The 24,506-nt window shown below is 40.5% G+C and overlaps 1 protein-coding gene across 4 annotated transcripts; it reads left to right on the plus strand.

The window, feature by feature from the left end:
- The first annotated feature begins 1,299 nt into the window (after positions 1-1,299).
- Positions 1,300-23,643, plus strand: LOC135942013 (monocarboxylate transporter 2). Of its 4 annotated transcripts, none has more exons than XM_065487884.1 (13): positions 1,300-1,352; positions 7,463-7,633; positions 18,034-18,328; positions 19,347-19,699; positions 19,895-20,001; positions 20,198-20,355; positions 20,673-21,112; positions 21,278-21,503; positions 21,557-21,714; positions 21,783-21,881; positions 21,999-22,122; positions 22,182-22,292; positions 22,557-23,643. In XM_065487884.1, the coding sequence occupies exons 1-13, from the start codon at positions 1,341-1,343 to the stop codon at positions 22,865-22,867; spliced, it is 2,565 nt and encodes an 854-aa protein (XP_065343956.1). In that variant the 5' UTR covers positions 1,300-1,340; the 3' UTR covers positions 22,868-23,643. The 4 variants fall into 4 exon arrangements, with proteins under 4 accessions (XP_065343956.1, XP_065343958.1, XP_065343957.1 ...); XM_065487886.1 differs by lacking the exon at positions 1,300-1,352 and adding an exon at positions 6,167-6,428; XM_065487885.1 differs by lacking the exon at positions 1,300-1,352 and adding an exon at positions 6,627-6,781.
- Positions 23,644-24,506: the final 863 nt, after the last annotated feature.

A 24,506-nucleotide genomic window follows, 5' to 3' on the forward strand; every position in this document is an offset into this window, starting at 1 on the left:
CAATGAGATGCAAATGGTATGTCTCATATTTTCTGGTCTGTGTCTGGCTGCGCGCGCGGCGCGGGCACGTACCGTGGCTATAATGCCAACCTATAACAAGTCAATGGTCTCTTAACCTTTCAAAGATTCAGCCGAGAGGCGATGAACACACAGCGCTGCTCTGCGCATCGGATCATAGGCTTATGACTCCAGTTATTCAAAACAATGGCCGGCGAGGGATCGAGCAGCGCAAAATAAAACGTCAGCGTGCAGCGCGAAACAAAACAATCCCGCGCCAGAGAGTGAAGGAGAAAAAAAAAACACCCACCAAATGCTTTCTATTCATTAAGCCCGCGCGTCGCGCAAGGTTCAGAGGAATAGAAACCGCAAGAAGAGTGACTGCACCTTCTCTCCACTCACTTGTTTGTCTCCCGCGGGGCTCTCATCTGAATGCCCAGCCTCGCTTAAATAGAGCCATTAATGATCCAATCAGCCGAGCTTAAATAATTCTGCCATCTTAATTACTTTGCAAATCGTTAACTTAAATTGTTCGTGGAAGAATGGCGCCACCTCTATGGTTCACAAACAGTGCGCAAATAAACAGTTAAGCATTTCTTAATTGTGTTTGAAAATATTTCTGTGCGTCGGCGGTTGAGAAGACCAATCAAACTTATATTAATGTTCATTTTTAAAATTAAATAATGCATTTCTAGATAATGTTCAAATCGAAGTAAAATAATTATTGGATAATCAAATGATAAAGAAACATGTTGTATTGCATAATATCTTCTCTGTCAGCTTAGAGATTAAAATTAAATTAAATCGTCAAACTACTCTCATTAAAGGAAGCGGGATTAATTTTTTTTTTTAACATTTTATTCAGTTTAAATGCGTTTGCAATTCCATTTTCGTAAGGAAGGAATGGGATAATTCTGAAATATCTATTAAAATATATTCCAGAGATATTTTACTTCGTTTTTAATTGTTGAATAACACTAGGTGTTACAAAAACATTTTTTCATTTAATTATGTAGTTACAGAATACTTTGAGAGGTCTATCCTTAGGGTATTCATGGCAAATAGTCCTGTATAGTTTATACAGAAAGTAAAAATGTCTTAAGAATTCATTACCTATTTGTTAACATTTTTTAATAATGAAGAAATGTAGTAATGAACAATTGAAAAATACGCATTTAGACATGTTAAGAAATGGTCAGGGAACATTTTCACAACATTTTACGGTACCTTTTTTAAGAAAATTACACAATATATATCCGGCTTTTTCGTTTAGTACAGTATAGTTTAGGAAATGTGAGACACGCATGGTACCAAAGCGCTAAACAGACTGTCCTAGTCAGGGAATGGATCTCCAGGTAAGAACGATAGCATTTATTTTTAAATTAGAGTAAGGCTTAGTTCTTGAACCGAGACACTGTGGAATTCAGCTTTCAACGTGAAATATAATTCATAAAATCAACTTTCCGCTATATTGTTCTGCATTACGCCAGAGATGCGCAATGCTTTTGAAAGCATTAACAACATAAATAATTCATTTCGTATTGTAACACACTGGAATTTGAAATGAAAAGCATATCAAAGTTGATTTCGTGAGAGTAAAGCGTTTTTTAATTCGTTGTAGATCGACACAGCCATCAGCAGGAATAATTTTTCACGCCATAACATGGCCATTGACTATCACGCGGTGCGCAAGTAAAAGTACTTAGCAGCCCTTTTACTTTTCAAAGCAAGAGGCTGAAACGCCAATCACATTGATTTTGTATTCTCCATTGATCTGGCGTTTCCATTCTGACACACCAAAGAGAAGCTATAAATTCAAGGGGCCATTCTGGCGGACAGTAATTACATACGACGAGGAAAAATTCCAACGGCCTTCAATTGTTGGAAATCCGTCAGCATAAGGCACCGAACAATCGGTGATAAATTAACGCCTCGAGAATCCCAAATGAAGCCCACGCAGTACAAAAAGTGCGCACCTATAGCGCCTTTGATCCGCTGCAGCAGCCTGCGTGTTCTCTGTTCTCGCTTTTGTAAAGCGCGCTGCTGGACAAGACGGACGGACGGACGCGCAGAGGAATTCCTTTGAAAAAACGGACGCAATTATTCAAATGAAGCAATTTTTCTTTGCCGCAGAACAATGACGTGCCCTGTACAATTAACCAGGCTATTTTTCTGAAATGCAGTTGCACGTACGATTGTTGCATTCGAGTGAAGCGGAGAGAAAAGCCATTGCAGCGTCGAGCGTCGTCGTCACTCTGATGCGGGCAACGACCGCGCTCGATCTCGCCGCGATAGAAAACTCACACACATGCATATGTACAGAAAATATTTCCCCGACTGCGGACTCTTGCGGCGTTAATTTATAGCCAGAGTGGATGAACACCCACTGAAAAGTTGTTGCGCGATGCAGTCCACGCAGCGAGATGAAGCAATAAAATCGTTGACACTCTGCTTTTCGAGCACGACGCTCTGTTTGTTTTATGGCTGCTCTTTTCGTTTGAAGCATTTAATGCTTCTGTCACACGCGATACACTGTGAGGACCTCTTTATCAGATGAGGGATACGTTACAACAATAATAAAGATGCACTTTGCGCCAGCAGGTGGAAAACATACATGAGAATTGCGGATATTTTAGCTTGGTCAAACGCGTTTAAATTTGGGTGTTAAATTAAATTATTGATTAGCATTTCAGTCCCCTTAAAGTACACGATTTTTGGCTACCTGGCACCTGCTGATAACTAAAATCTAACATTTATTAAAATTGATGACAACCGTGCAATTAAGGAGGCATTTAGAATTAAAAAAAATACTTAGTAACAATTCCTGAAAACGCAAGAGGTATATATATATCATGGACTAGAGTGATTGCATGCGAGTTTCCCGTTATATCAATATGCAACCTGTGCGACATCTGTGCTAGGATTTTGCCTAGTCATTTATTTCTGCAAATGGAAAAGGAAATGTAATTTAATTTTAAAAATATAATCTCAGAGCAGAGCCAATTTTATTAAATAAATTTTTCTATCCCTCCTGAATTTAGTAAGCGTTAAATTATTTTGAATTTTACTACCTGAGCTGATATTTTGCTGAAAAATTACTCATCAAGCATAAGACCTGATTGAATTAGCAGTTAATTTTTCAGAACTAATATTATATTCCGAAATAATTTGTTTGGTCGTGTGAAGTTCAGTTTGATTTTTTTTAATTCGCAGTTTTAATTTTAAAATCAAATATTAAAAATAATTTTTTTCAGGAGTGAAATAATAGTACACTTTTTTATTTTTTTTCTCCGGCTATAGTAGTAAGCAGTTTTCTTAAAACTTCTAAAATAAGAAAGCTTCCGTTGATTTGAATTCACATTTAACTTATTGTGAGGAATAAATAATGTTGCTGAGATTTCAGTAGTTTCCAAAATTATAGTTGAATATAAAAATAATTTTTGATCTGTTTTTTCTTTAATTTTTAAATATTTTTCATGGGATAGTAAAATAATAATTCAAACAGATACTCGATCACTATAAAATTTAAGTTACTTTCATCGCAATAAATGGAAATCAAATGTAACGTCGTCCTTAAAGTCATAATGCAGATTTAAAAACTCTATTTGACTGTGTTTATTTATTTTGGACATGCGTTCAACTGGAACTGATGGAAACAACCGATTCAATTCAGCATGAGCAAATACAAAAAATTGGACGAAATATTACAAGTGGACAATGTTGTAGGACGCATAAATCGCGCACCTGAGAGAACGACTCGGGTCGTGGAGGACGTTGAATTGTGTGTGAGAGTATTTCGCTGCTTTAATGTAAACTGCGGCCGGCGGAGAGTGTGTCTGCGCTATAGGTTTTTAGCAAAAGCGAGCAGCGGTCTCCTGCTCGCTCGCCTGCTTATTTATCTCGATGGAACGCTCTCCGCGTCGCAGGGTGTGGCGCGCAAAGAGACATATGAGGAAACTTGAAAACCTTTAACCTACTCCTACATGCCGCGTCCGCCAACCTGCGGTGCAAGCGGCGAATCCTACGCACGGCACAGCACTCGCCGGCGAAGGAACCGCATCTCCATCTCCGCCGCTTCTGGATAACCTTCGGCGCGCGGCTCTTCGCGCGATTCGGAGACACAACAGACGCGATATGCGTGCTCCCCTGCTCTCGTAATGAACAACGACAATTAAAATGTTGAGAGCAACCAAACGGAGCAACGTACTTGATGCGATCTTTTATTTTAAAAGAAAAATACAAAATTAAATTAGATGGAAAATTTACTATACACACTAGGCGTAAAAATTACACAGATATATATCGTCAGGTATCTTTAATAAAATACTAAATTTTATTTTTTAAAACTCAGTTTCAATGTCGAGTAAATCGAAGTTGATCAACCGTTTTATACATGCAAAACGTATAGGCCAAAATACTTATATAAATTAATATATAAAATTGCTTCAAATCATAGGTTTTTCTGCAGCTTAAAATATACTATTTTTAAAGGCCAAAAAACTGAAATTTGGAAATAAATAACGCATTATTCTTAAATTTTTAGCCAATTTGTTACCTCCAAAGATTTACAAAGACTTAAGATTTAACTAAAATCATCCTTCCCATATACCTAAAAAACAAAATTTGTTAATTTAAAATATCTTTCAGAAAACATGATTTAAAACCTAAATATTTATGTTTTTAATGGACAAAAATTTAACTTAACTGGTCGAAAAAATGTCTAGTCCTTAACAAAGTTAAGCTTGAAGTTTTTATTATGGGTATTGCTCGATTCAGCAAGTCAATTCGAAGAGAACCAAGTAGCAAGAAAATCAGAAATTTCTTGAATTCATCATTAAAAGCGCTTCTACACAATTTTATGGATGATTTCAGCTCCTGTTCTGAAGATACGTCCAACTATGAATATTTTTTGTAACTTCTTTGTTTCACAAAATGAATCACGATTATACATAGGTGCAGAGTGCATGCCTTTTGTTAAGCATACAAAATATAAGGAGCTGATCCCCATCTCGATTTACAGCGCATTTTCATTTTAATACAATCCCAGAAAACCTCGTCAATCTTTAAGCTATAAGATCATCACTAAGCAAATTAGCATTCTTGTATTCGGCAGCTTCATTTGTTTTTGAACAAATAGAAGTCCGAAAGATGCTGTTGAAACGGGCGAGAGGTGCAGTCGGAAGCCAAGCCAAATGATTATCACGATTTGGACCACACACGGACCAGAACATTTATTGTGTGAACCTTTCGCGTTAATACGGTCTCTGTATATGCGTGATTGAAAACAATTTCGGCTCTGCCATTTGCTGAGTTCAATAAAACTGGAATTGCAGCTTTTCATTTTTATTATTACTGCAGAAAATCTGCAAAGCAGGCGGGAGAGCAAATTCTCTCCATGCTCACACTAGATGCTATTTCTATCTTTATTGCGGTTGCGAGCTCTAGCGAAAAAATACGAGGGGAGCAGTGAACGCTCCAAACCCTCTCGTGCCAGCAGATGGACGCTGAAGACGTTCACATCCACTGGTGTTGAGAATTTTTTCATTCCAAAAAAGAATGTGAAAGTGCTAAAGGCGAGTAGTATAAGTATAAAAATTCTTTCTAAATAGCGACCATAATGAGTGAGAAGTGCGCGTAAGCATCTTCACGACAGAAAAACATTTAATATGTTGAGCCACCAGTGTTAAATAACAGAAATGCACGGGGGACAGAGAAATAGAAAGCAGGATTTTATGTAAAATAGCAACATTTATGAAGTTTTATATAATATAGCGCCATTTATGCGGAGGTGAGAGCCCGAACGTATTTTATCTTGCGCCGCTCCAGTCATCAACTAATTCGCAAGGAAGTCAGCAGAGAGCGCGCGAGTGCAGGCGAGAGAATACCCCGCATTGCCTACCCATTTATACCTTCACGGTTCACACTCGGTCGGTATTGATCTCCACCAACCATTCTGCCTCCCCGTGACTGCTCTTAATTCCGCGAACAGAACACGGACCAAATTTAGCAAAAATTTGCCAGAAGCCCCAGCCGCAAATGAAGCGAATAAAGAGACAAATGTGAGCGACGCCGGCGGCGGAAAGGGCCGGGCGCACGATAAGGGCGAGGAAGGAAGTCGGAGGCCTACGACAATATAACTTGGTGGTATGGGCACACGCATGCCCAATTGCACTCCTTGCGCCGTGCTTGCTGTTTGGAATTTATCGAATTTTTCGAATTTGCTGTCGAGAGAGCGAGTGCCATGCAGCGCGAGAGCTGGGACGCTGGCCGTCGCGGGATTTCCCGAACTCTTTCCATGGAGGCGCGCTAGACCGTTCCTCACTCAAATTCATTATTTTTTCGTCCTAATTTCACCCTTTTCGGCTTCGTCGGATGCGGACGGGCGCTGCGTGAGAATCCACCATTATGCCGGTCGTTAGGTAAATCGCGAGGTGAGTGGCTGATCTTTTTTCTCTCTCTCTCTCTCTAACTCGTGTGTGTGCGGGGACCGCACTTTCGGTGGCCGCAAATCACCCCGGCGCTTGCTTATTAGCGCGGCTGGATTAGCGATTAATCCAAGTGTCAGTGACTTTAGCGTGATTCACCCCGACCGTTTCCCGGAAATATCGATTTCCCGCGTGTTTACTGCGGAGGTCGGCCGAATCGCAGTTTGTTTTTCGAGCCGTCGTCGCTCCGAGGCTTTTCGAGATGCACGAGTCGTGGAAAATGGCCAAGTGGACTGCTTTTTCTCGCCGTCCTGCTCCTCCAGCGGGGATTTGGAACTGTCGTTAGAGCTGCACAAATGGCACGTAATTTACCGCGCGAGTGTCGCAAAACAAAAGTGTTAATTGCCTTTTGCCAGACACTGGCTTTGTGCTCTGTGCCGGCTAGCTCTTAAGACACGAACACGTCAATTTTATTTTGCACCACTGTGAAAGAACCCGAGCTTCTTTGGCCACATAGCGGTCCGCTCTTTCATTCTATCGCTCCTCAAGCGTCAAAAATTAGCAACACAATTGTCACGTACTTCAGGGTTGCGATTTTTTTCAGTCGAGAAGTTCGTTTCGCCAAAATGAGTGTTTTTTCGGCTATTCCCTTTTCCGATAGGATCGATATATTTAATGATTTTTTCCTGGTGCCATTTTGAGAATTGAGACTATGCGAGAAATCTTAAAATTGGAAATACCACACTGCATTGTATTGTAAATTTTTCTGATAATTGTCAGTTCTCGCGAGCAATAAATTAAATCCCTAATTCAAAACAGCCACATTCTCTGCATTCTAATTAAAAAAGTGGGGGCAAATTTTGCGCATTCTCCCCTCTTTTATAGCATTTTTTTGGCAGAAAATTTAGCGCCACGGAATAAGAGCCGGAGAGCGCAATTATCTTAACAGCGTCTTGCCGCTCTCATTTCGGTGTGTTTATGTCATCTTCCGTGGCCGCTGGAGCATGTGCATAAATAATTTCGGGCTCTTTGGCACACAGGGGCACACAATGGGAGCAGCCAACAGCAGAGCTGCTGAAAAGCAGGCCGGCCCGACGGAAAACTCGTCGACGGCGGACGAGATTGGCGACAACACGTCTCAGGCCGAGGATGAGCCCGCAGACGAGGATGAGGGCCTTAAGATGTCTATCCAGAGGTTCAAGAGGCGCAGGGTGAGTAGGAAGGTCTTGATCAAAGACTGACTCTTTGATTTATTGGTTTTAATTAAGAAAAAAACAAGAAATTGCTACTGGTGTATGACATAACTACAATTTAAAAGAGCTGCTCGCTCGGCTGCCAGATAGCAGCACTTGCTACCCTGGAAAGAATAATAAAAATATTAAGCCATCATATATTTACTCCTTGATTATGATAAGTTTGAGGGAATGCAAATTGAATTGCAGCAGGTAAAATACAAATTTCACCTATCAAATAAATCATAAATGAAATTAAAAGATCCATTTGGAACAGTCATACATTTCAGCTTAAATTAAACTTTCGCCGAGGTCAACATTAATTAATTTGTATAAGAGGAAAGCTAAACGCAGATCATGAAGAGAGCAATAATTCCAATTTATGATTAAGAGAGGAAAGTCGGAGCATTAGCATTAGCACGCACTTTCTGCGATTCATCTTGAATAAATTTGCCATTACATTTTAATTCGACCACAATTTCCAGAAGTGGTTTTGTGAAAGCCGGGCAGTCACACAAATGCGTTGCATAAGACTTGTAGCACTTTGAGCCAAGAGAATTGGAGCTATGCAAACACACAGCCAGTAGCAAGCTATCTTTTCGTGTAACGAGATTAGGTTTTTACGTAATACGAGCAATATTACACCCGAGCTCAAGACAGAAAAAGTCACAATGCCAGCGCGGTCAGGGAAAAAAGTCTTTTTTATTCTGGGCGCCTTCGTGAATACATAATAACACAACCAGCGGCAGCGGCGCGAGCCAAGATTTGTTGCTCGTAAAACCAATACAAGAACACAATGTGGTCCAATCGTCAATATTAAAAAAATATCATTGAAAATCTCGGGAAATTTTGACTAAGGAATGAAAATTCACCTTAAGAATAGTTGTGGTTCAATTAACTCCCCTAAAAATAACTGATCAAACAAAGTGACATAATTTTAAAAGGAATTAGTTTCCTTAATTTTGTTCTTTTCAATTCAAAAATTAAAAAATATTAAAGGAATCATCTTTAAGACCATTAATTTTAAATTAATATATGATTGTTTATAATTCAAACGAGATGGAATAGTAGTTCTTATTGGAATATTATAATTGTACACGCAGACCATTCAATATACGCCCAGCGATAGCTCTTCGCATTTTCTAGCGATGTTCATTTCGCAAGAGTTAATGATAAAAAGCCTATTAGTAAGAGGCGCGAGCGAGCGTTGGAGTTTCAATGAGCAATTGTGTGTGAGGCTGCGCCGCCGTGTTGACAAAGTCTCGGAGCAAAAATGCTGCAGCAATCTTGTTTACCAGCACGTGTGCCCAGAGAACGGCTACATGTCAATGATAGAAAGCGACACAACATTCTAGGTCTAGTAAATGTCACAAATTATAATGCGCCAATATTTCTGCTTCATGCTTTTGCATTTGGAACAAACAGCAACTAGTTTTTCCTTTCTATGGCAAAGGGCAGATAGATATTTATCAATTTCTGTTTACAAAACAAAGCAGATCAATTAACCACATGCACGCACTTGACAGCTTAGCAACACAAAAAGCTTTCAATATTCTATTGGTTGTTTACCATAGAACAAAAATTTGTTGCATATTTTCTGTTTTCTTGAAGACTTAACAAGGATATTCTGCAATTCAACGACTTTCAACGTCACATTGAAATTTTAAATTGGGATATTCAAACATCCTGTTTCCCCGTGTGCTGACAGCGTTGTCATTCCCAAATCTCTACTATCTTTGGTCCTACTCATGATAAACAAGGTGGAAAAATAATGTGATGTGGCAAGAAAAAAACATTTATATTTTTGTGATACCTCTATTAAAAAGAAAATTCCAAAATTTTATCGTTATTAGATAAAATGGTTCTAGCCTCCATTATAACTTTAAATATTTGGATAGTAAATTCTGAGATCCTTAAGAATTTTTAAACTGTAATTTTTAATAAATCTTGAAGATTTTTTAAATCAGGTCAGTAGAATTTTCCTAATATTATGCTATCTTATAAAAAATGATAGGAATCATGAGATTGTGATAACCAGAGGAAATATAGCATGACTGACACAGAGAAACCCACAAGAGTTGATAAAAGAACTGGCGAACTGTTGAGTTTCAAAGGTCACATGCTATATTTAACACATTTTGTAAAATATAATTATAACAATGAAATACTGAGCGTGGTATCAATATTTTCTTTAATGGAATCAAAGTGTAACACTCTATCATGAGTCATGGCCGAGGTCAGCTCTCATTGTCAAGTTAAAAATAGAGAGTGCATAACGCTAGAAGTTTGTTAAAAGTTCATAATTTGAGAGGCACGACTAACAATTGGCCAGTCTCGCTTTCAATTTTTTCACGTCAAAATGTCTGGTGCTTTCAAGTGGAAAGAATACAAACTGACATTTTTAAAAATTTAGAATAACTCGATTCTGATAAATCTACGGAGTGTTAGTTTGAACTTTACTAATTTGGCAAACGCACAATGTGCAACAATAATTTCCTAGGATTAAATCAATATTTTTGGGGTTTTCCGAGTCGTCAGAGTTTTCGGATTTGCTCGAACAAATTTTAATGTCGGGTACAAAAACATACAATATTTGCTACTATTCCTTTTCATTATTTAAACGAAATGAGAGATTTCAATTCCCTTAAGAATTCAGTGAAGATTCTTAAATAGAGCCAGATTTTGTCAAACCAGGCCAGGGTAAGTAAATAATTGATAAAAATGCTTCGCTGTTTATCAGAATGTACTACTGTAATTTGTCGCATTTCCCTGATAGTTTGAAGGTATACCTGAGGGATATCTTATAAATGGAAACAATCATGGATCCTTTTTAGTCCTCAGTTTGAATTTCTTCAGGTCAAAACTGTCCGGAAAATAAAACAAAGTGCGGAAAACACCTGAAAAACAGTAATAATTGCAAAAGCAGATCGGGTTTTTGCTGGCCCTGGCCTGGTTACGAATCTTTACTGAGAACTATTTGAAATTTATTTCCTCTTGAGACAAGCTCTTTAAAAACCAAAGAGGCAATAAAAAGATCTACAAAATTTAGAGGCCTCAGCCAGCCGCGCTGCGCCGCGCCAGCCGGCAAATTTTGGGTCACGTGGGCAGCCACCGTCAATCTGGCTAAGCTGCCGCTGAAAAAGGGTTAAAATTAATAATTGCAGGAGAAAAATGCCTTCGGGCTGCTTCACGTTTAAAATATTGTCAGCCGCTAGCCGCCGGACAAAAAAATCGGCTTAGCCGGTCCCGCCAGCCGCCGCCGTAAATCTCGCGGCTCAGACCTCTGACAAAATGCCTTTCCAGGCAGACAAAACCCAAACTAACACAGAGTGCGATGACCTTGGTTAAAAATAACCAAAATCGCAGAAATAGCCGGCTTGGCTTGGAGTACTCGCTGCAATTCCAAGTGGGTGCGGGCGCGCAATGCGTATCCGGCACGTGTGCAGTGTGGTGCTGGCGACGCACGCGGTTCGCATTTTCAAACCGCGATGCTGTGCCGTCTATTTGGCGAATCGGCCGCCGAGGAGGCGCTAATTGAATATGCACAAGGCAGGCAGGCGTAAGCAGGTTGTAAGTGGGGGCCGGCCGCGAGTCAGATGATGTCACGAGCAACGTACTACGTCGGTCGGTCGGTCGGTTGGTCGGACAGGGACGGGGATCGCGCGCCGCGGCCGCCGGTGAAACGACGAGCGGGGCCCACTTTTGAGCAGTTGTGTGTGAGTGTGGAGCCGCACCAGCTGGCCTGCCGAGCCTGTTTTCTACACCGCGGACAGGAGCAGATAGAGCTGAGGCAGCAGCAGTCGCCACTCGCGCCCGTCCGATAACAAATGTGCTCGTCGTGAAAATATGCACCCTGCTCAGTGCCAGGGCCGGCGCGTCTGAGACGTACCCTCCGGATCTCGTCCGTGATCTCACTCACCATGAAGAATTCGAAAACGGCACCCGCAGTCTTGCGAAACCGCAGGGTGAGTACCCCCCTGGAAGGCCGCTTTTGCAATGAGAGCGGCTGATGCGCCGGGAGATCCGGAGCATTTTGCAACGTTCGCTCGCTCACTCACTCCGAAAGGGTTGACGTGTTTGAATGCAAACGAGGGCTACTTCTCGTTCGCGTAGGCTGCCGGGGAACAGTTGAGTGTGCTCCGTAAAGTGGAGCGCACGCCTTTTCTTATTTTATTATATAAAAAAAAAACGATCGAGTAAAAATAAGTGCAGTGGGTTATTGTCATCGCAAACTCGTCTTTTTCCGTCGAATTTGCGATAAATTGCCAGTCATTCCAACATCTTCCGTGCCGTCATGCACGTCAGTCAATTTTCTTTGGCACTCGCAAGGAAAATCCCAGTGCGATCAAGGTCTATGTTGAGTAAGGGAAGGGCAGGGATACGAGAATAATCACTGCTAATTTTTGCTAATAATAGTTTTCATTCTCTCAATGCGTTGTTTTTATTGTTTTGAGCAACATATCTCTTATTCACCGCATTGATTTGCATATAACAAGACAAACAAAGTGTTACAAATCAAAGCACAGAAAGAAAGTAAAATGCTAATAGAAATTAATCATAAATATTTTTCAAAGTACAAAACTAAACGCTACCAAGTGGTTTTTACATAGGGATGAAAATATTCAGCCACCAAGGACTCATCAAAATCATTATTTTTTACCTGCATTATCTGCTACTTAATAGTGTAGCCTTTTTAATTGAGTGCAAATTATTTATTTTGCGCACTTGCAAATATCATTATTGACATTGCTACTTCATGCGTCGAAGAAAACACTAGAACCGACGCTTCCGCAACTAATAATGCGCAGTTTCACGAAAATAAATCGTCTTTGCCGGCCTAGGTGCAGGCAGGTGCCTTAAATCACTGCATCAGCGCGTTAAGAGCTGAGAAAGACGACGTCATAACAAGCATAATGGCGTCCAAATCGGCTACCAGGAAATTTTTTGTTTGTTCCAGCCTGTGAGGCACGTCTAATAATTTCTGATGAATGAGCCGCACTGATGCTGTTGCACGCGCCGGAGCATCCCTCGTTTTCAACTTTCCTGGTTCGCTTTCGATCACGCCAATTATTGCCAAGTGTCGAGTCGGCACTCGCTTACGTCGAGGTTGACCCCGTGTGGGGTAAAATAAACATTATTGCGCGCTGCATAATTTTGATTCCTGGCGTTAGGGCGTTCACGGCTGGCTTGCAATTTAATCAGCTCGCGAAGGTTATCGCGTTAAGTGAAGTCTCGCTGCTTATCTCATTAATTAAGGTGGAGCGTGCCGCGTGCTGGACAAACATTAAGAAGCTTGTTTTCGGTGATTTGGTTCGTAAAAATTTTTAATATTTGAGCCTCCAGCTCCCACAAAAAGGAGAAACTGTTGTTACGTGGACAACACGGAATGCCTGAAATTCCTGGAATTTTATGAAATGATGAACCAGAATAATTCATTCAATTTATGCAAATAATAAAAAGAGGATAATTTTAAAATATTCGTTATGGATAAAACAAATAGCATAATGGCTGGATTAATTTAAAATAAAAAAGTAGCAGCAAGTTAAGTAAATACAGTGAGAATTAGATCGATTTTTAAATTCTTAAACTAACAAGACAAGCGAACCGTGTAGAACTTCAATGCTCGACGTTAGCCTCTTTTCTTTTAACTGTAGTCTGGTTCAAAAAATAAACCAGCCCTTCCTGCAGCAGTGTGCCGGCGCGAAAATAATTAAGCCCGAGAATCAATGTGGCACATCAAAAGTGTGTGTCATGTTCTCTCAGTCAGTCAGTCGCTGAAAATAGGACGAATTTGAGTGGTGAGTGTGTGTACTTGTTGCCGAGATAAATACGGTTATCTCGAGCTCGGCCAGGGTCTTCAATATATAATTGCTAAAATTGAATCGACGAGAGAGCCGATAAGAGTGGAACAGCGAGCCGATTTGGAGAGATTTCCACTTGTATTTTGTCGAGGGTTGTTTGTCCAGCGCGGTAGACAAAAGCGGCAACCCAACATACAAAGGTCGCGTTGGAGCCGATTTGAGAGACCCGTCTCCAGATTATTTTCTCGCGCTGTTTGCACAACTTTATCAGCGGCGAAGCGACGCAAACACCGCAAAAAGCAGCAAAAGCAGCAAAATCGGCTCTCTAAGCTGAGGCGAAAATTTGAGAAAACAAGCTTGTTTACCAGCGCACACACATACTCTAGCGGGCCACACAAGTTTCCTTTCAGCTATTTTCGAGCTGCTGACAAAATATTTCGTCCCGTGCCGGTTTAATTAGTGAAATCTGAGAACCTCATCACATTTGGTTGTACGATGAAAGAGGTTTTTAAAAATGTTTAAAAGCATAACAAAAAATTGTTTTAACATTTCTGGATTAGATGACGATTAAAATATTGTTTTCTTCGGATTATTAGTGAGTAATTCAACAAAAATTTATATTCGTAAGTGTTGTTCCAGAATTTCTTAAATACAGGAAATGCCGGGCATAGCGATATAGATAAACGTTTTTTTCTTGAATTTGTTTGAAAAGAAGCAGCCAAACAAAGCTGATAACGTTTTATTCAATTTTCCAGGGATGTGCTCAGCTGGAGAGAAATTCTTTAAATAGTGCGTTACATGTGTTCAAATGAATGGCTGACTTAAAAGTTAACCCTTTGACAGCGATAAATTTTAAAAGCCTTTCATTTTCCTCGTCAGACAGTTCCATATCAGCTTGAGTAAAAATCATAACTTCTGAGTGCGCGCGGGTCATTCATTTTAAATTTTGTGGATGTTTGTGCTTTACCTGTTACTCAACATTGTGTATTCATCGGCTAAAAATAACGAGACAGCGTTATTTTCTTAGAATTTTGTAACCTTTGTTATTTCAGGCCTCCTATCTAGTTACTAGTTGGAAAGAAAAGTCCCGTAAAATGGTAAAACTTAAAATATTTTAATTGGCTGCTCAAAATATTGTTGAGAAATCACTTTGATCTGAATTACTGTAGGATTAAGGTTTAAAAATAACTTTTCCTGAAACTGCTGACGTTTTTAGAGCAAACATCAGGCGCAAATCCCTGCCCCGGACCGCCCGAGAGTTAAATACTGGGTCACCTCTCCAATGCAAATAAACCGAAGTGAGCCGGTTGATTCCGCTGCAATAATAAACGCGGGCACAGTTGTTACACGGCGGCTCACTCAGAAATTGCCCATAGCGGCGCACGTATAAGACAAGAGAAAGTGAGATCTTGCGCTGTTGGTGTATTTTTTTAAAAAGTGCTGCATGCGGTGTGTGCACTAAACTTGTTCCGAGTCGAGCGCAAATGATACAGACGCACAAAAAAGCGAATGGAAACGGACCCATCAATGCAGCAGGCGACGCAATTTCATTTTCTCCGAACCGAAACGGCCAACGGGCTCCAAGGGAGCTAATGGCGTGACTCCGTCTCATCCTTTGGACTCCTTCTTGCCGTGACTCGCAATCATATTATGTCGGGAAAGGGGTAGAACATTTAGGTCACCGCTGAGGTTTGATCGAATTCTCTTATTTGAGTTGGGCGAGGAATTAATTCTGTTCGACCAGAAAAAGGCAAAAGCCCTAGCACCGACTGGCTCTTGCTAAACACTGCCAGAATGATAGCTGACAAAGCCTTTGAAGAGCAGGTCTATTTGCCTTCTACGGGCCAGTTGCTCCAATTAATCCGTCTCTTTGGGAAATTAAGGAATAAATGACTTTTCGTAAAATTAGAGGTTTTGGCTGTTTGACGAGCAGCGTGCGCCACTCACACCGCAGTATTAAACAAGCGCCATTGCGAGAATTAAGTGAAACATTAATTTTGTAAGATGTTAAATAGGAAAATAAAAACTTTATATATGGAATGAAATTTTCAAGATTGTACGGCCAGTATATTGAAATGTAATACATAAATTAAGGAAAGTGAGGGAGATCAGTATTAGGAAAGTTAACCCAGCTCTGTTATTCGTGTTATATTTCAATTTACTGGCCGTAAAATCTTGGAAAACATTATAATTCCATTTTATTTTACTATTTAGATCTTAAAAATCATGCTACCGGTCAATTTTTTATTTGATTCCTTTGCGGTAAATTTGTAATTTTAATATCGAATTTTCTCTTTTTATTTTGTATCCACAAACTTCCGCAAACATTTTATAAATAATAATCTAAATAAATAAATCTAAAGGCGCTATGTTTGAAACTCAAGGAAAAAACCTTGACACTAGTGAGTGAGCAGAGTGTCAAGGAAAAATGCTGAAGCAGCACGCCCCTACGTATCAAACTAAATTACAGAAAATACATAGACGTTGTTCAAGAAATTAAATTGAATCATAAAGGAGCGCTGGAAAGCTGCTGCTAATTTAAGTGTAATCATGTGATTATTGCGTGTAAAACCAAAGTCGGAGACAAATTATCTGCGGCCATGTGTGTTCCAAGTATGTTGTTGATGAGCAAAATACGCGTTGGCCGCCGCCGAGATCCTCTTGAGAAGCTGTGTTGCTGGAGAGAGCAGGCTGAAATGAACCAACTTGCTGTTACCAAGCGAAAAAGCGACTCGCAAAAATCGCCCGCCAGACATGCTGCTGAACACAAAAGCAGCAAATTTCGCGCACTGCTCTCGAAACGCCTCGGCAACACTAGAAACCGGCGAGTTAAACAGGGGCAGGCGCGGATGCTTTTCGTGTTTATCGAGACGCAATGTACATAATGAAATCGATGGGTGCTGGGAAAGCTAATATCAAGCAAGCCTTATCGCCGGATTAATTTGGTCAACATTGAGGTCTACGATCCGAAAGCAGGACTAGTTGTTTGCTTGCTCGATTAATTAATCTCCGACGTAATGGCCACTTTATCAATAACAAAACAGATAAATCTCCCTCTCCCGAAATCTTCCCCATAATAATAATAATGGAAAATTTTACAGCTCAAGGTTTTTCCTGGTCCTGTTTGACAAATTGAGTTTTGCAGCTTTTTAAAACTGGTTTCCTCGCCCCATGTGTGGGCGTAGCTCACACGTGCCAAACTGTTGCGCCCAGCGATTCGGAGAACAGTTGGAACTGAATATGCAAACTGAAGATAATGTCGAAATTCCTGCTAGAGGTCACACGAAGCCCATTCTGTAATCGAAGAGGACGAGGATCCCAGACACATGCTAGTCATATGATTGCGCTAGCGAGTAGATATTACGACAATTTGATCCGTGTGACGCTTTCAAGCAAAAGCTGGTTTCGGGCTATGAAATTATCTTTCAGAATTACCCGATCCAATAAAAACCGAACTAAGCAAATTTACCATGATTACTCCAAGCGAGCTGAAATTGATATTTTTATTAAAATTTAATTTCGCCGTAATTTTTCCTTGTTGCTAAGGAAAATCACAAAAAGAAAATCCTGAAAGATCTTTGCCAGCTCTCTGTGAGAGGCTTTTTAACTATGGGGGTTATTAATATTACAAAGGTCAAAAACAGCTCAATTAAAGTTTTATTAGCCTATCACATGGGAATATTTTAGTCCAGGGAGGAGAGTTAACTCAGTTTTGTGTAGCTCTCAATTGGTTAAAGTGGTTTGTTGTTCATCACTCTCCACAGACAGCTGGACGTTGTTGCGAAAGTCAAAGTTAACGAACGATATCAGCTTTTAAGTACACATTTTTTAAAAGGCACAATGGATATACGGTGCGCTTTTGACAGTCGAACATAATCGCGACTTATCTCATAAGTCGCGGTAAAGTGCGTTTAATGGCAAGACAAACATCCTCTCTAACCTTCTTACCTCGCGTTTGGCAGCGTATCTAGTTTTTTCAGTACTCGTGTCAAGCTTTCGATTCAAAATGAGTTTGTAATTAAAAAGTTTAAGCACGTAACCGTTCGAATTAACGAGTTGTACCACTTCGACCGACTGTATAATATACAATTCTAACAGACACTTGATGGCAAATTACCAAACTCTCGACTTTGTTTATAAAGTGGGTCATACTTTGACGATTAATTGCATGCGCGTGTTTGTTAGAAAGAAAAAACTGTCATTCACTTTCTCAACTGGCTGACCTCTTCATTTGATCTGACTATAATTTGTTAAACAATATGGTGACTTGCAATGCAAAACAGCATTTTTTTTTTAAATTAACAACGGATTTTTTTGTCATTTAATTTATATTAGTTTTAAAATTAAACTATTTTTTTCCTTACCTCCTTTTGTTCAGGAAATAAAATTATCCTTAAACTGCAAAGGTGATTTTACACAAGATTTAATTATTTAAATGTCATTTAAAAGTTTCCAAAATAAGTTTCGCATGCATTTTGCCCTTTTTTGTCCAACCCTTTAAAAGATATTGATTTTAATGAATATTAAAAATTCGGCAGGGACTGTTGGACTAAATTGTTGCATTTTTTTTTGTTTCAGACGGACAGCGAGTGCAGCGATGGCGGCGACGTGGAAGCGACCCAGCGGCTGACCGCGGGCGACGACGGCGCCGAAACCGCCGCCATGGAGCAGTCGTACTTGTACCTGCCGGCACCCCCTGACGGTGGCTACGGCTGGGTCATCGTATTTGCCAGCTTCATGTGCAACCTTATCGTCGACGGCATTGCGTACACGTTCGGCGTGTTCCTCGACGATTTCGTCACGCACTTCCAAGAGGGCAAGGGCACCATCGCCTGGGCCGGCTCCCTCCTCTCAGGGATGTACCTCAGCGTCGGTGAGTTTCATTCTAATTTATTAAACCGTGAATGCGTGTCTCGTTGTCAGTCTAATGGCACGTAGACCTTGCCAGCTTGGAGCCGATTTGATTGATGCAGAGATTAGGCGGTCGCGGAGACATTCTGCAGTTGGTTATCATTTTGACTCTCTAAGGGAATGATTTGGAGTAAATGACACAGCAATACGCTGCTCCTTTTGACTATTTTTTAGACGCTGCGGACGTCAATATTTTAGGGTTTGAAAGTAAATAATGTACATTAAGTGTTTTAAGATAAGCAAAAACGCGAGACACTAGATTTCCAGCATCATAAACTTTTTTTTATATATGTGTAAATTTTGTTAAGCCAAAAAGCACTGTATCTAAAATAAAAATTAAAAATAATAATATTTTCATTGCACTTTATTCATCAATGAGTGAGTGAAAGCCATCGCTACATTCTCATGTGGCTATCACTTTAAGTTCAGCATCTGGATTTAGTAAAATTTATTATGAGAGATGTAATTCTGCTACAAGAAATTTTGTTTACTGCTGCATTTTGTTTTTGACTCAATAAAAATGACGAATTTATATTTTGACATGGATTAAAAAGACCAAATTGAAGTTATAAGTATGATCACTATTTTTTATTAATCTAGAAATTATATTTTATCTTGTGTAATTCATGCAAAGCAGCTATACATTTTAAAAGCTGATGACAAAATTAAAGAAATGATCAACCCAATTAATTACCAGATAAGTATATAATCACTGAAAAAACAGTTATGTTTTTTCATACTTTAGTCTAATTCTACTATTACATAATATGTAAATTACAAAATATCTTCAAAACTGCGGGCTTCTATTTTTTCTAGAGCAACAGAAAATTTTGCGTTGAGTCTATGCCTGTTTAATTAATTATCAAAAACAATAAAATAGAGCGTTCTCAATCGTGGCTAATCGTAAATGTTGGCACCATTTCGTTTCTATCACTTCTTGAGCGCCCAAACTAAAAATTAACCGCTTGATTTGATTTCAGGCCCGATCGTGTCTGCGTTGGCGAACAGATTCGGGTGTCGCGCCGTGTGCATCGCTGGTTCGGTGCTGTCGTGCGCGGCGTTCGCGCTGTCGACGCTGTCGCCGAGCGTGCCCGTGCTGATGCTGACCTACGGCATCATGGGCGGCATCGGCTTCGGGTTCATCTACCTGCCGGCCGTGGTGGCCGTCGGCTACTACTTCGAGACCAAACGTTCGCTCGCCACGGGCATCGCCGTGTGCGGCTCAGGGGTGGGCACCTTCGCCTTCGCGCCCCTCGCCGACTACCTGCTGAAGACGTTCGGCGGGTGGCAGGGCGCCAATCTCATCCTCGCCGGACTCATCCTCAACTGCGCCGTAAGTGCAGAGTTCACCGCCAATCTCGGATTTCGTTCCGATCACGTCTAAAAATAAAACTTTGCAAGGAACCCCCGAAATTTGGCGAAAGAAAAAGTTTCAAATGTTAAGCTCTGAATCACCAGCCTAAAATATTTGCATTTTAATTATTTTGTTTTTTAAAAAGCAATGAATAATCTGGGTCTTTATTTTTAGATATTTGGGGCCCTGATGAGGCCGTTGGAACTGGTGCCCGTTGAAGACATGGAACCAAACGGTGAAAAGAGAAAACCTCTGCTTCAACGGATGGCAGAGGAGAAAAGGTGATTACAATTTGCTCCTCCGACGATAATGATAGAGTTTTGATCTTATAATGACAGGAGGAAGTAGAACAATTTTTTTACTCTATCTTATTTGGTACAGAGAAAATTAATGGATCTTGACAGACAAAGGCTTTGATCATGATGTTTGAAATGTGTAGCACATATATGAGAGACTATTAAAAAATATTTTTTTCAGGTTCGCAATGGAGCGTGGCTCGATTTCCGACAGTTTAGCAGGGTCCAGTTACTTTATGGTTCAGTTGCCTGATGGCAGTATGGAGAAAAGACTTAAGATGCCCATCAACATTGACCCAGGAGTGCATTCTAGTTTTAACCTAGACCAACTCATCCCAGGTAAACAGGAAACTGGCTTGATAGTTGAATTGACAGTGAGCTGGGACTGGTTTAACGGGTTTTCTATTTTGTCAACGACAAGCTAAATTTGCATTGAGATGGGATTTGGGATCCTTCTAAAGCTCTCACGAAGGTCGCAATAAATTTTGAACATGGATGTGACTGTCTAAACCAAAGTGGCAAAAGTTTAAATAGCCCTGCTGAGTCCTTTTATTTTCAGAAAATAACAAAATTTCCGTTTAAAAAATTACTCATGCAGATTTCTGGGTGTGAAATTTTTCTAATTGATTAAATTCAAATGAATTTTTTCTTTGCAGGTACCCCTGTGACCCCGAACCCCACCCTCCCAACTATCTCGGAGACCAAGCCGATCGACATCCCCAAGATCGAGCGGCCAGACATGGACCAGATGGCCTCGTCGGCTTCTCCGCCAGCGCCGTCGTCCCTGCCGAAGCCGTCGCCGCTGGCGGCCGTGCCCGGCATCACTGGCATGCCGCGTAACGCGTCGCAGCCCGCCTTCTCCACCACCCCCGGCGGCATCCCCAAGAACGGCAGCGTGCCCTTTTTCGACCGAATGCGCAAGTCTAGTCTGGGCACGCAGCAGACCAGCTCCAAGGGCGGCAACCAGCAGAACCTTGGCGTGCCCACCAGGTCCAAGACCAACCTCTCGTCTGGACACGACCTCAGGAAGAGCCTTCAACTCAGACTCAGCACCTCATCCTTCTTGGGCGCCTCACGAAACAACAACACTGAAGACGTATGGATCGATTAACTATTTAATGAATTAAAAATTGGCAGATGGTTGGCAATTATGTACAATGTCTTAACGAAGATAATTTTTTTTAATTTGTCTTACTTTACATATTGACACAAAAAATAGATATGATATTACTTTACAATATTTGTTAATTTGTATCTTCAGATTGAGTCCCTCGCCCTCTCGAAAACTTCTCTGGCCAAAAATTCGCAAATACTTCGTCCACTCTCTCGCAAGGACATTTTCTACTCAGGCAGCGTGGCCAACTTGCCGGAATTCCGTCTGAGCCAGAAGTCGCTGACCACCTACCGCCAGTCAGTTATTTCTCTGCCGAGACTGAAGCAAGGATCCGAAATCGATGGGCATATGCCTCAGGAAGCTGATTCAGGAGGTAAATTTATACTTTTTTCTAATGCAATTTCTTTAGTAACTCGCATACTTCAGGCTGCTGTCCATCCAGTATTTCATCGGTGCTGTCCAGCATGATGGACTTGACTCTTATCAGAGATCCAGTTTTCATGATGATCGCTATTTCCAATATTTTCGGAATGCTTGGCCTCTACATCCCATTCGTGTACTTAGTTGATGCCGCTACGAAAGCAGTAAGTTTTCTTTTTGACCAGACGATGTATTTAATTCTAATTGCGTGTCACTAAATTCTGTGTTTCAGGGTCTCGAAAAAGCTAAAGCTACATTTTTACTGTCAATTATTGGAATAGTCAATACTGTAGGGCGAGTGTTATGTGGATTAATTGCTGACATGCCCCAGGTAGGACGAGTTTAAAAACTGACTTTCGTTAATTAACAGTTTGGCGCAAGCACAAAAGCTATTTTGACGATCTTAAAAGAATTCTCGCAACTAGAGCTAAGAAATTGTGTTTTTCAGGTGAATACTCTGTTGATGAACAACATTTGCTTGCTGTTGAGTGCCGCTGCTGTTGCTGCAACTCCTTTCTGCTATGACTACACTACATTCTGCTGCATGGCAGTCGCTTTCGGAATAGGCATATGTAAGCACATGCACGATACAACAGATTCAACCCATTTACATTTCAAATTCTCTCCGCAGCCGGCTACATCTCGCTTACTTCCATCATTCTTGTTGACCTGCTTGGCTTGGATAGGTTGACCAACGCATTCGGCCTTTTGATTTTGTTCAGAGGTGCTGCCGCCATTGTGGGTAAGTTAACTAAGAGGCCTAAAAGGTTATTTTTTTGCTACACACGTTACGTAATAATTTTTTTCTCACGTTTCAATTTTGCCGCCCATCCTTATATTAAAAAACATTTAGCTTTCAAGCCTTTTTTCCATTTGGGATTAATTAATTTTCATTTAAAAAAACAGTAGAGTAAATAAAAAATTGTAAAACATTACAAATTAATAGAGGCTTGCATTTTGCAGACAATTTTTTTACATCTTAGCTAATTAAATTTGGTATTTTTAGGATCTCCCCTCGCTGGCGCGATTTACGACGCAACGCAGACCTACAACGTGCCGTTCCTGATGGGCGGCTTCTTCTTTTTAATCTCGGCCGGCTTCTCTTTTGCGGCACAACCGCTGAGGTCTTGCTTGGACAAACGCCACGGAATCGTGAAGGAGCAGAGTCCCGAGGAGGACGACCTGGCGCAAAACCGCGGCTTCTTGGACCCCATCACCGAGGAGAATGAACACAATACGGTGACCGCGCGCGAGGGTGCCATCATGGCGCAAAAACTTCAAAAGGAAAAAGTGCAACAAATTGAGTCGGTCCTTTAAACAAACCACTGATGAGAAAAGAAGGAAAATGGAGACAATTTCTGCAAATTATGAATTCTTTCCGCTCGCCATTTATGAAGGATGTTGTGCAAACTGAGATAGCGAGATAGCTTATTTTTTCAATCTTTCATCGTGCCATCATTGTTAAAAATTGTATTTTTATCGTTTTGAATGAAAAAATGCGTAATATTGTATGCTGATATAATATTATAAATGTAAACGACGAAGTGATATTTAATTTTTACTACTGCTGCCGCGAGTACTTGAGAGTGTATATAACTGCGACGAACTGTATTTTAAGCACGAGACTCACTCTCAGTGTTTTGCTATATATTTTATTTAGGATGCTGCGAACTCAATTATTAACAATGACAGGCATTCCAAAGCAATTTTAAGTAAGTCTTACTCTTAGCCTTAAAAATCCATGATGTGTTAACGAACGTCTAGACTTCATGACTCAAAAAATGAAAAAAGGTTCACACACACCACTGTAAAAACAATGCAACACAAACTGTTAAGTCTTAAGAAAACCGCAAGAAGTTATAAATAGTAAAAAATTAATGATGGAAACGACCGTTGTAGAGAGGACGCAAAAAATGATTGCTGTGATTATTTTGATGCTTGTAAAACACACGCTCTCGCACGAGACCAAAAGTGGAAAAAAATAAATCAACAACACTATGCAGTTTGAGTTGAGGACAAGGAATTTCAACTTGTTGTATTTTACCGCACACAACGGTATTAATTCAGTATTTGAATAAATTTCCGATTAAATACATCTCGTTTTTCATTATGCGTTGATAAAACCCAAAGCATTGTTTTTAACTGTGATGCAGCCGCAAATTTGTTTGCTTCTATAGCATATTGAGATGGATTTCCTCATCGTTGTTCTGGAAGTACCAACCTACAGTGTTGGCATCTTAGCTAATGAATACGTTTATTAAAAGTGCAATAGTTGGACGGTTCCGTTCCAATGAAAGATTACAATATTTCACGGTCGCAGAGCAAGCAGAATGACATACCCATTATCAGCAGAACACACATCATGGTCGAATGAATCCACACATTATCAATTTGAGTAACACGTGATTTGAACAAAACGCAGCAGCTGTGCGCAGGAAAAGGTCAATTTCGATCATTTGCATAATGTGTAGTTTAAGACCCTAGCGAAGCATTTCTCCCTCATCGATATCGCTTTTATTTCACAACTAATACCACGATTAGCAAAACCGCAAACATTCTTGGCCGATTTTTAATGAGATAAAAATTCAATCTCCGCGGAGCTAGTTATATAAGTGAAATCCCTTTTGTGTCAGGTGTTTATGCTCTCCCGCTGAACTGCGGACCCCGCCCAGTTGCCTATCTCGAGACGGCAGATTGCGCGTTATTGGGAGCGAAACGCACAACATGCTATATATATGCTTCAATCGAGTGACACGAAAAATCATTTAGCGAACCCCCAGTGGCGCGAAATTAAACGCTTGCAAAACGTCGCGCAGGAGAAGTGAATTTCTGTGCCGGGGGGAGCTAGAGGATTTACAATTAGAGGAAGGAACACCTGCGATACTCAACAATTGCTTTTGTGCGCTGCACTCGCCTAAGGTCTAGAAATGCAGCTGATGAAACAGCTATTACATCG

This window comes from Cloeon dipterum, chromosome 4, assembly GCF_949628265.1.
Source record: "Cloeon dipterum chromosome 4, ieCloDipt1.1, whole genome shotgun sequence".
Lineage (NCBI taxonomy): Eukaryota > Metazoa > Arthropoda > Insecta > Ephemeroptera > Baetidae > Cloeon > Cloeon dipterum.

What these genes read in the sequence shown, in the direction of transcription:
- LOC135942013 (XM_065487884.1), top strand. An exon ending in GAAACAACAACACTGAAGAC is followed by an intron (nt 21,113 to 21,277) that starts GTATGGATCGAT and finishes TTGTATCTTCAG; the next exon opens with ATTGAGTCCCTCGCCCTCTC. An exon ending in CGCTTTCGGAATAGGCATAT is followed by an intron (nt 22,123 to 22,181) that starts GTAAGCACATGC and finishes TTCTCTCCGCAG; the next exon opens with CCGGCTACATCTCGCTTACT.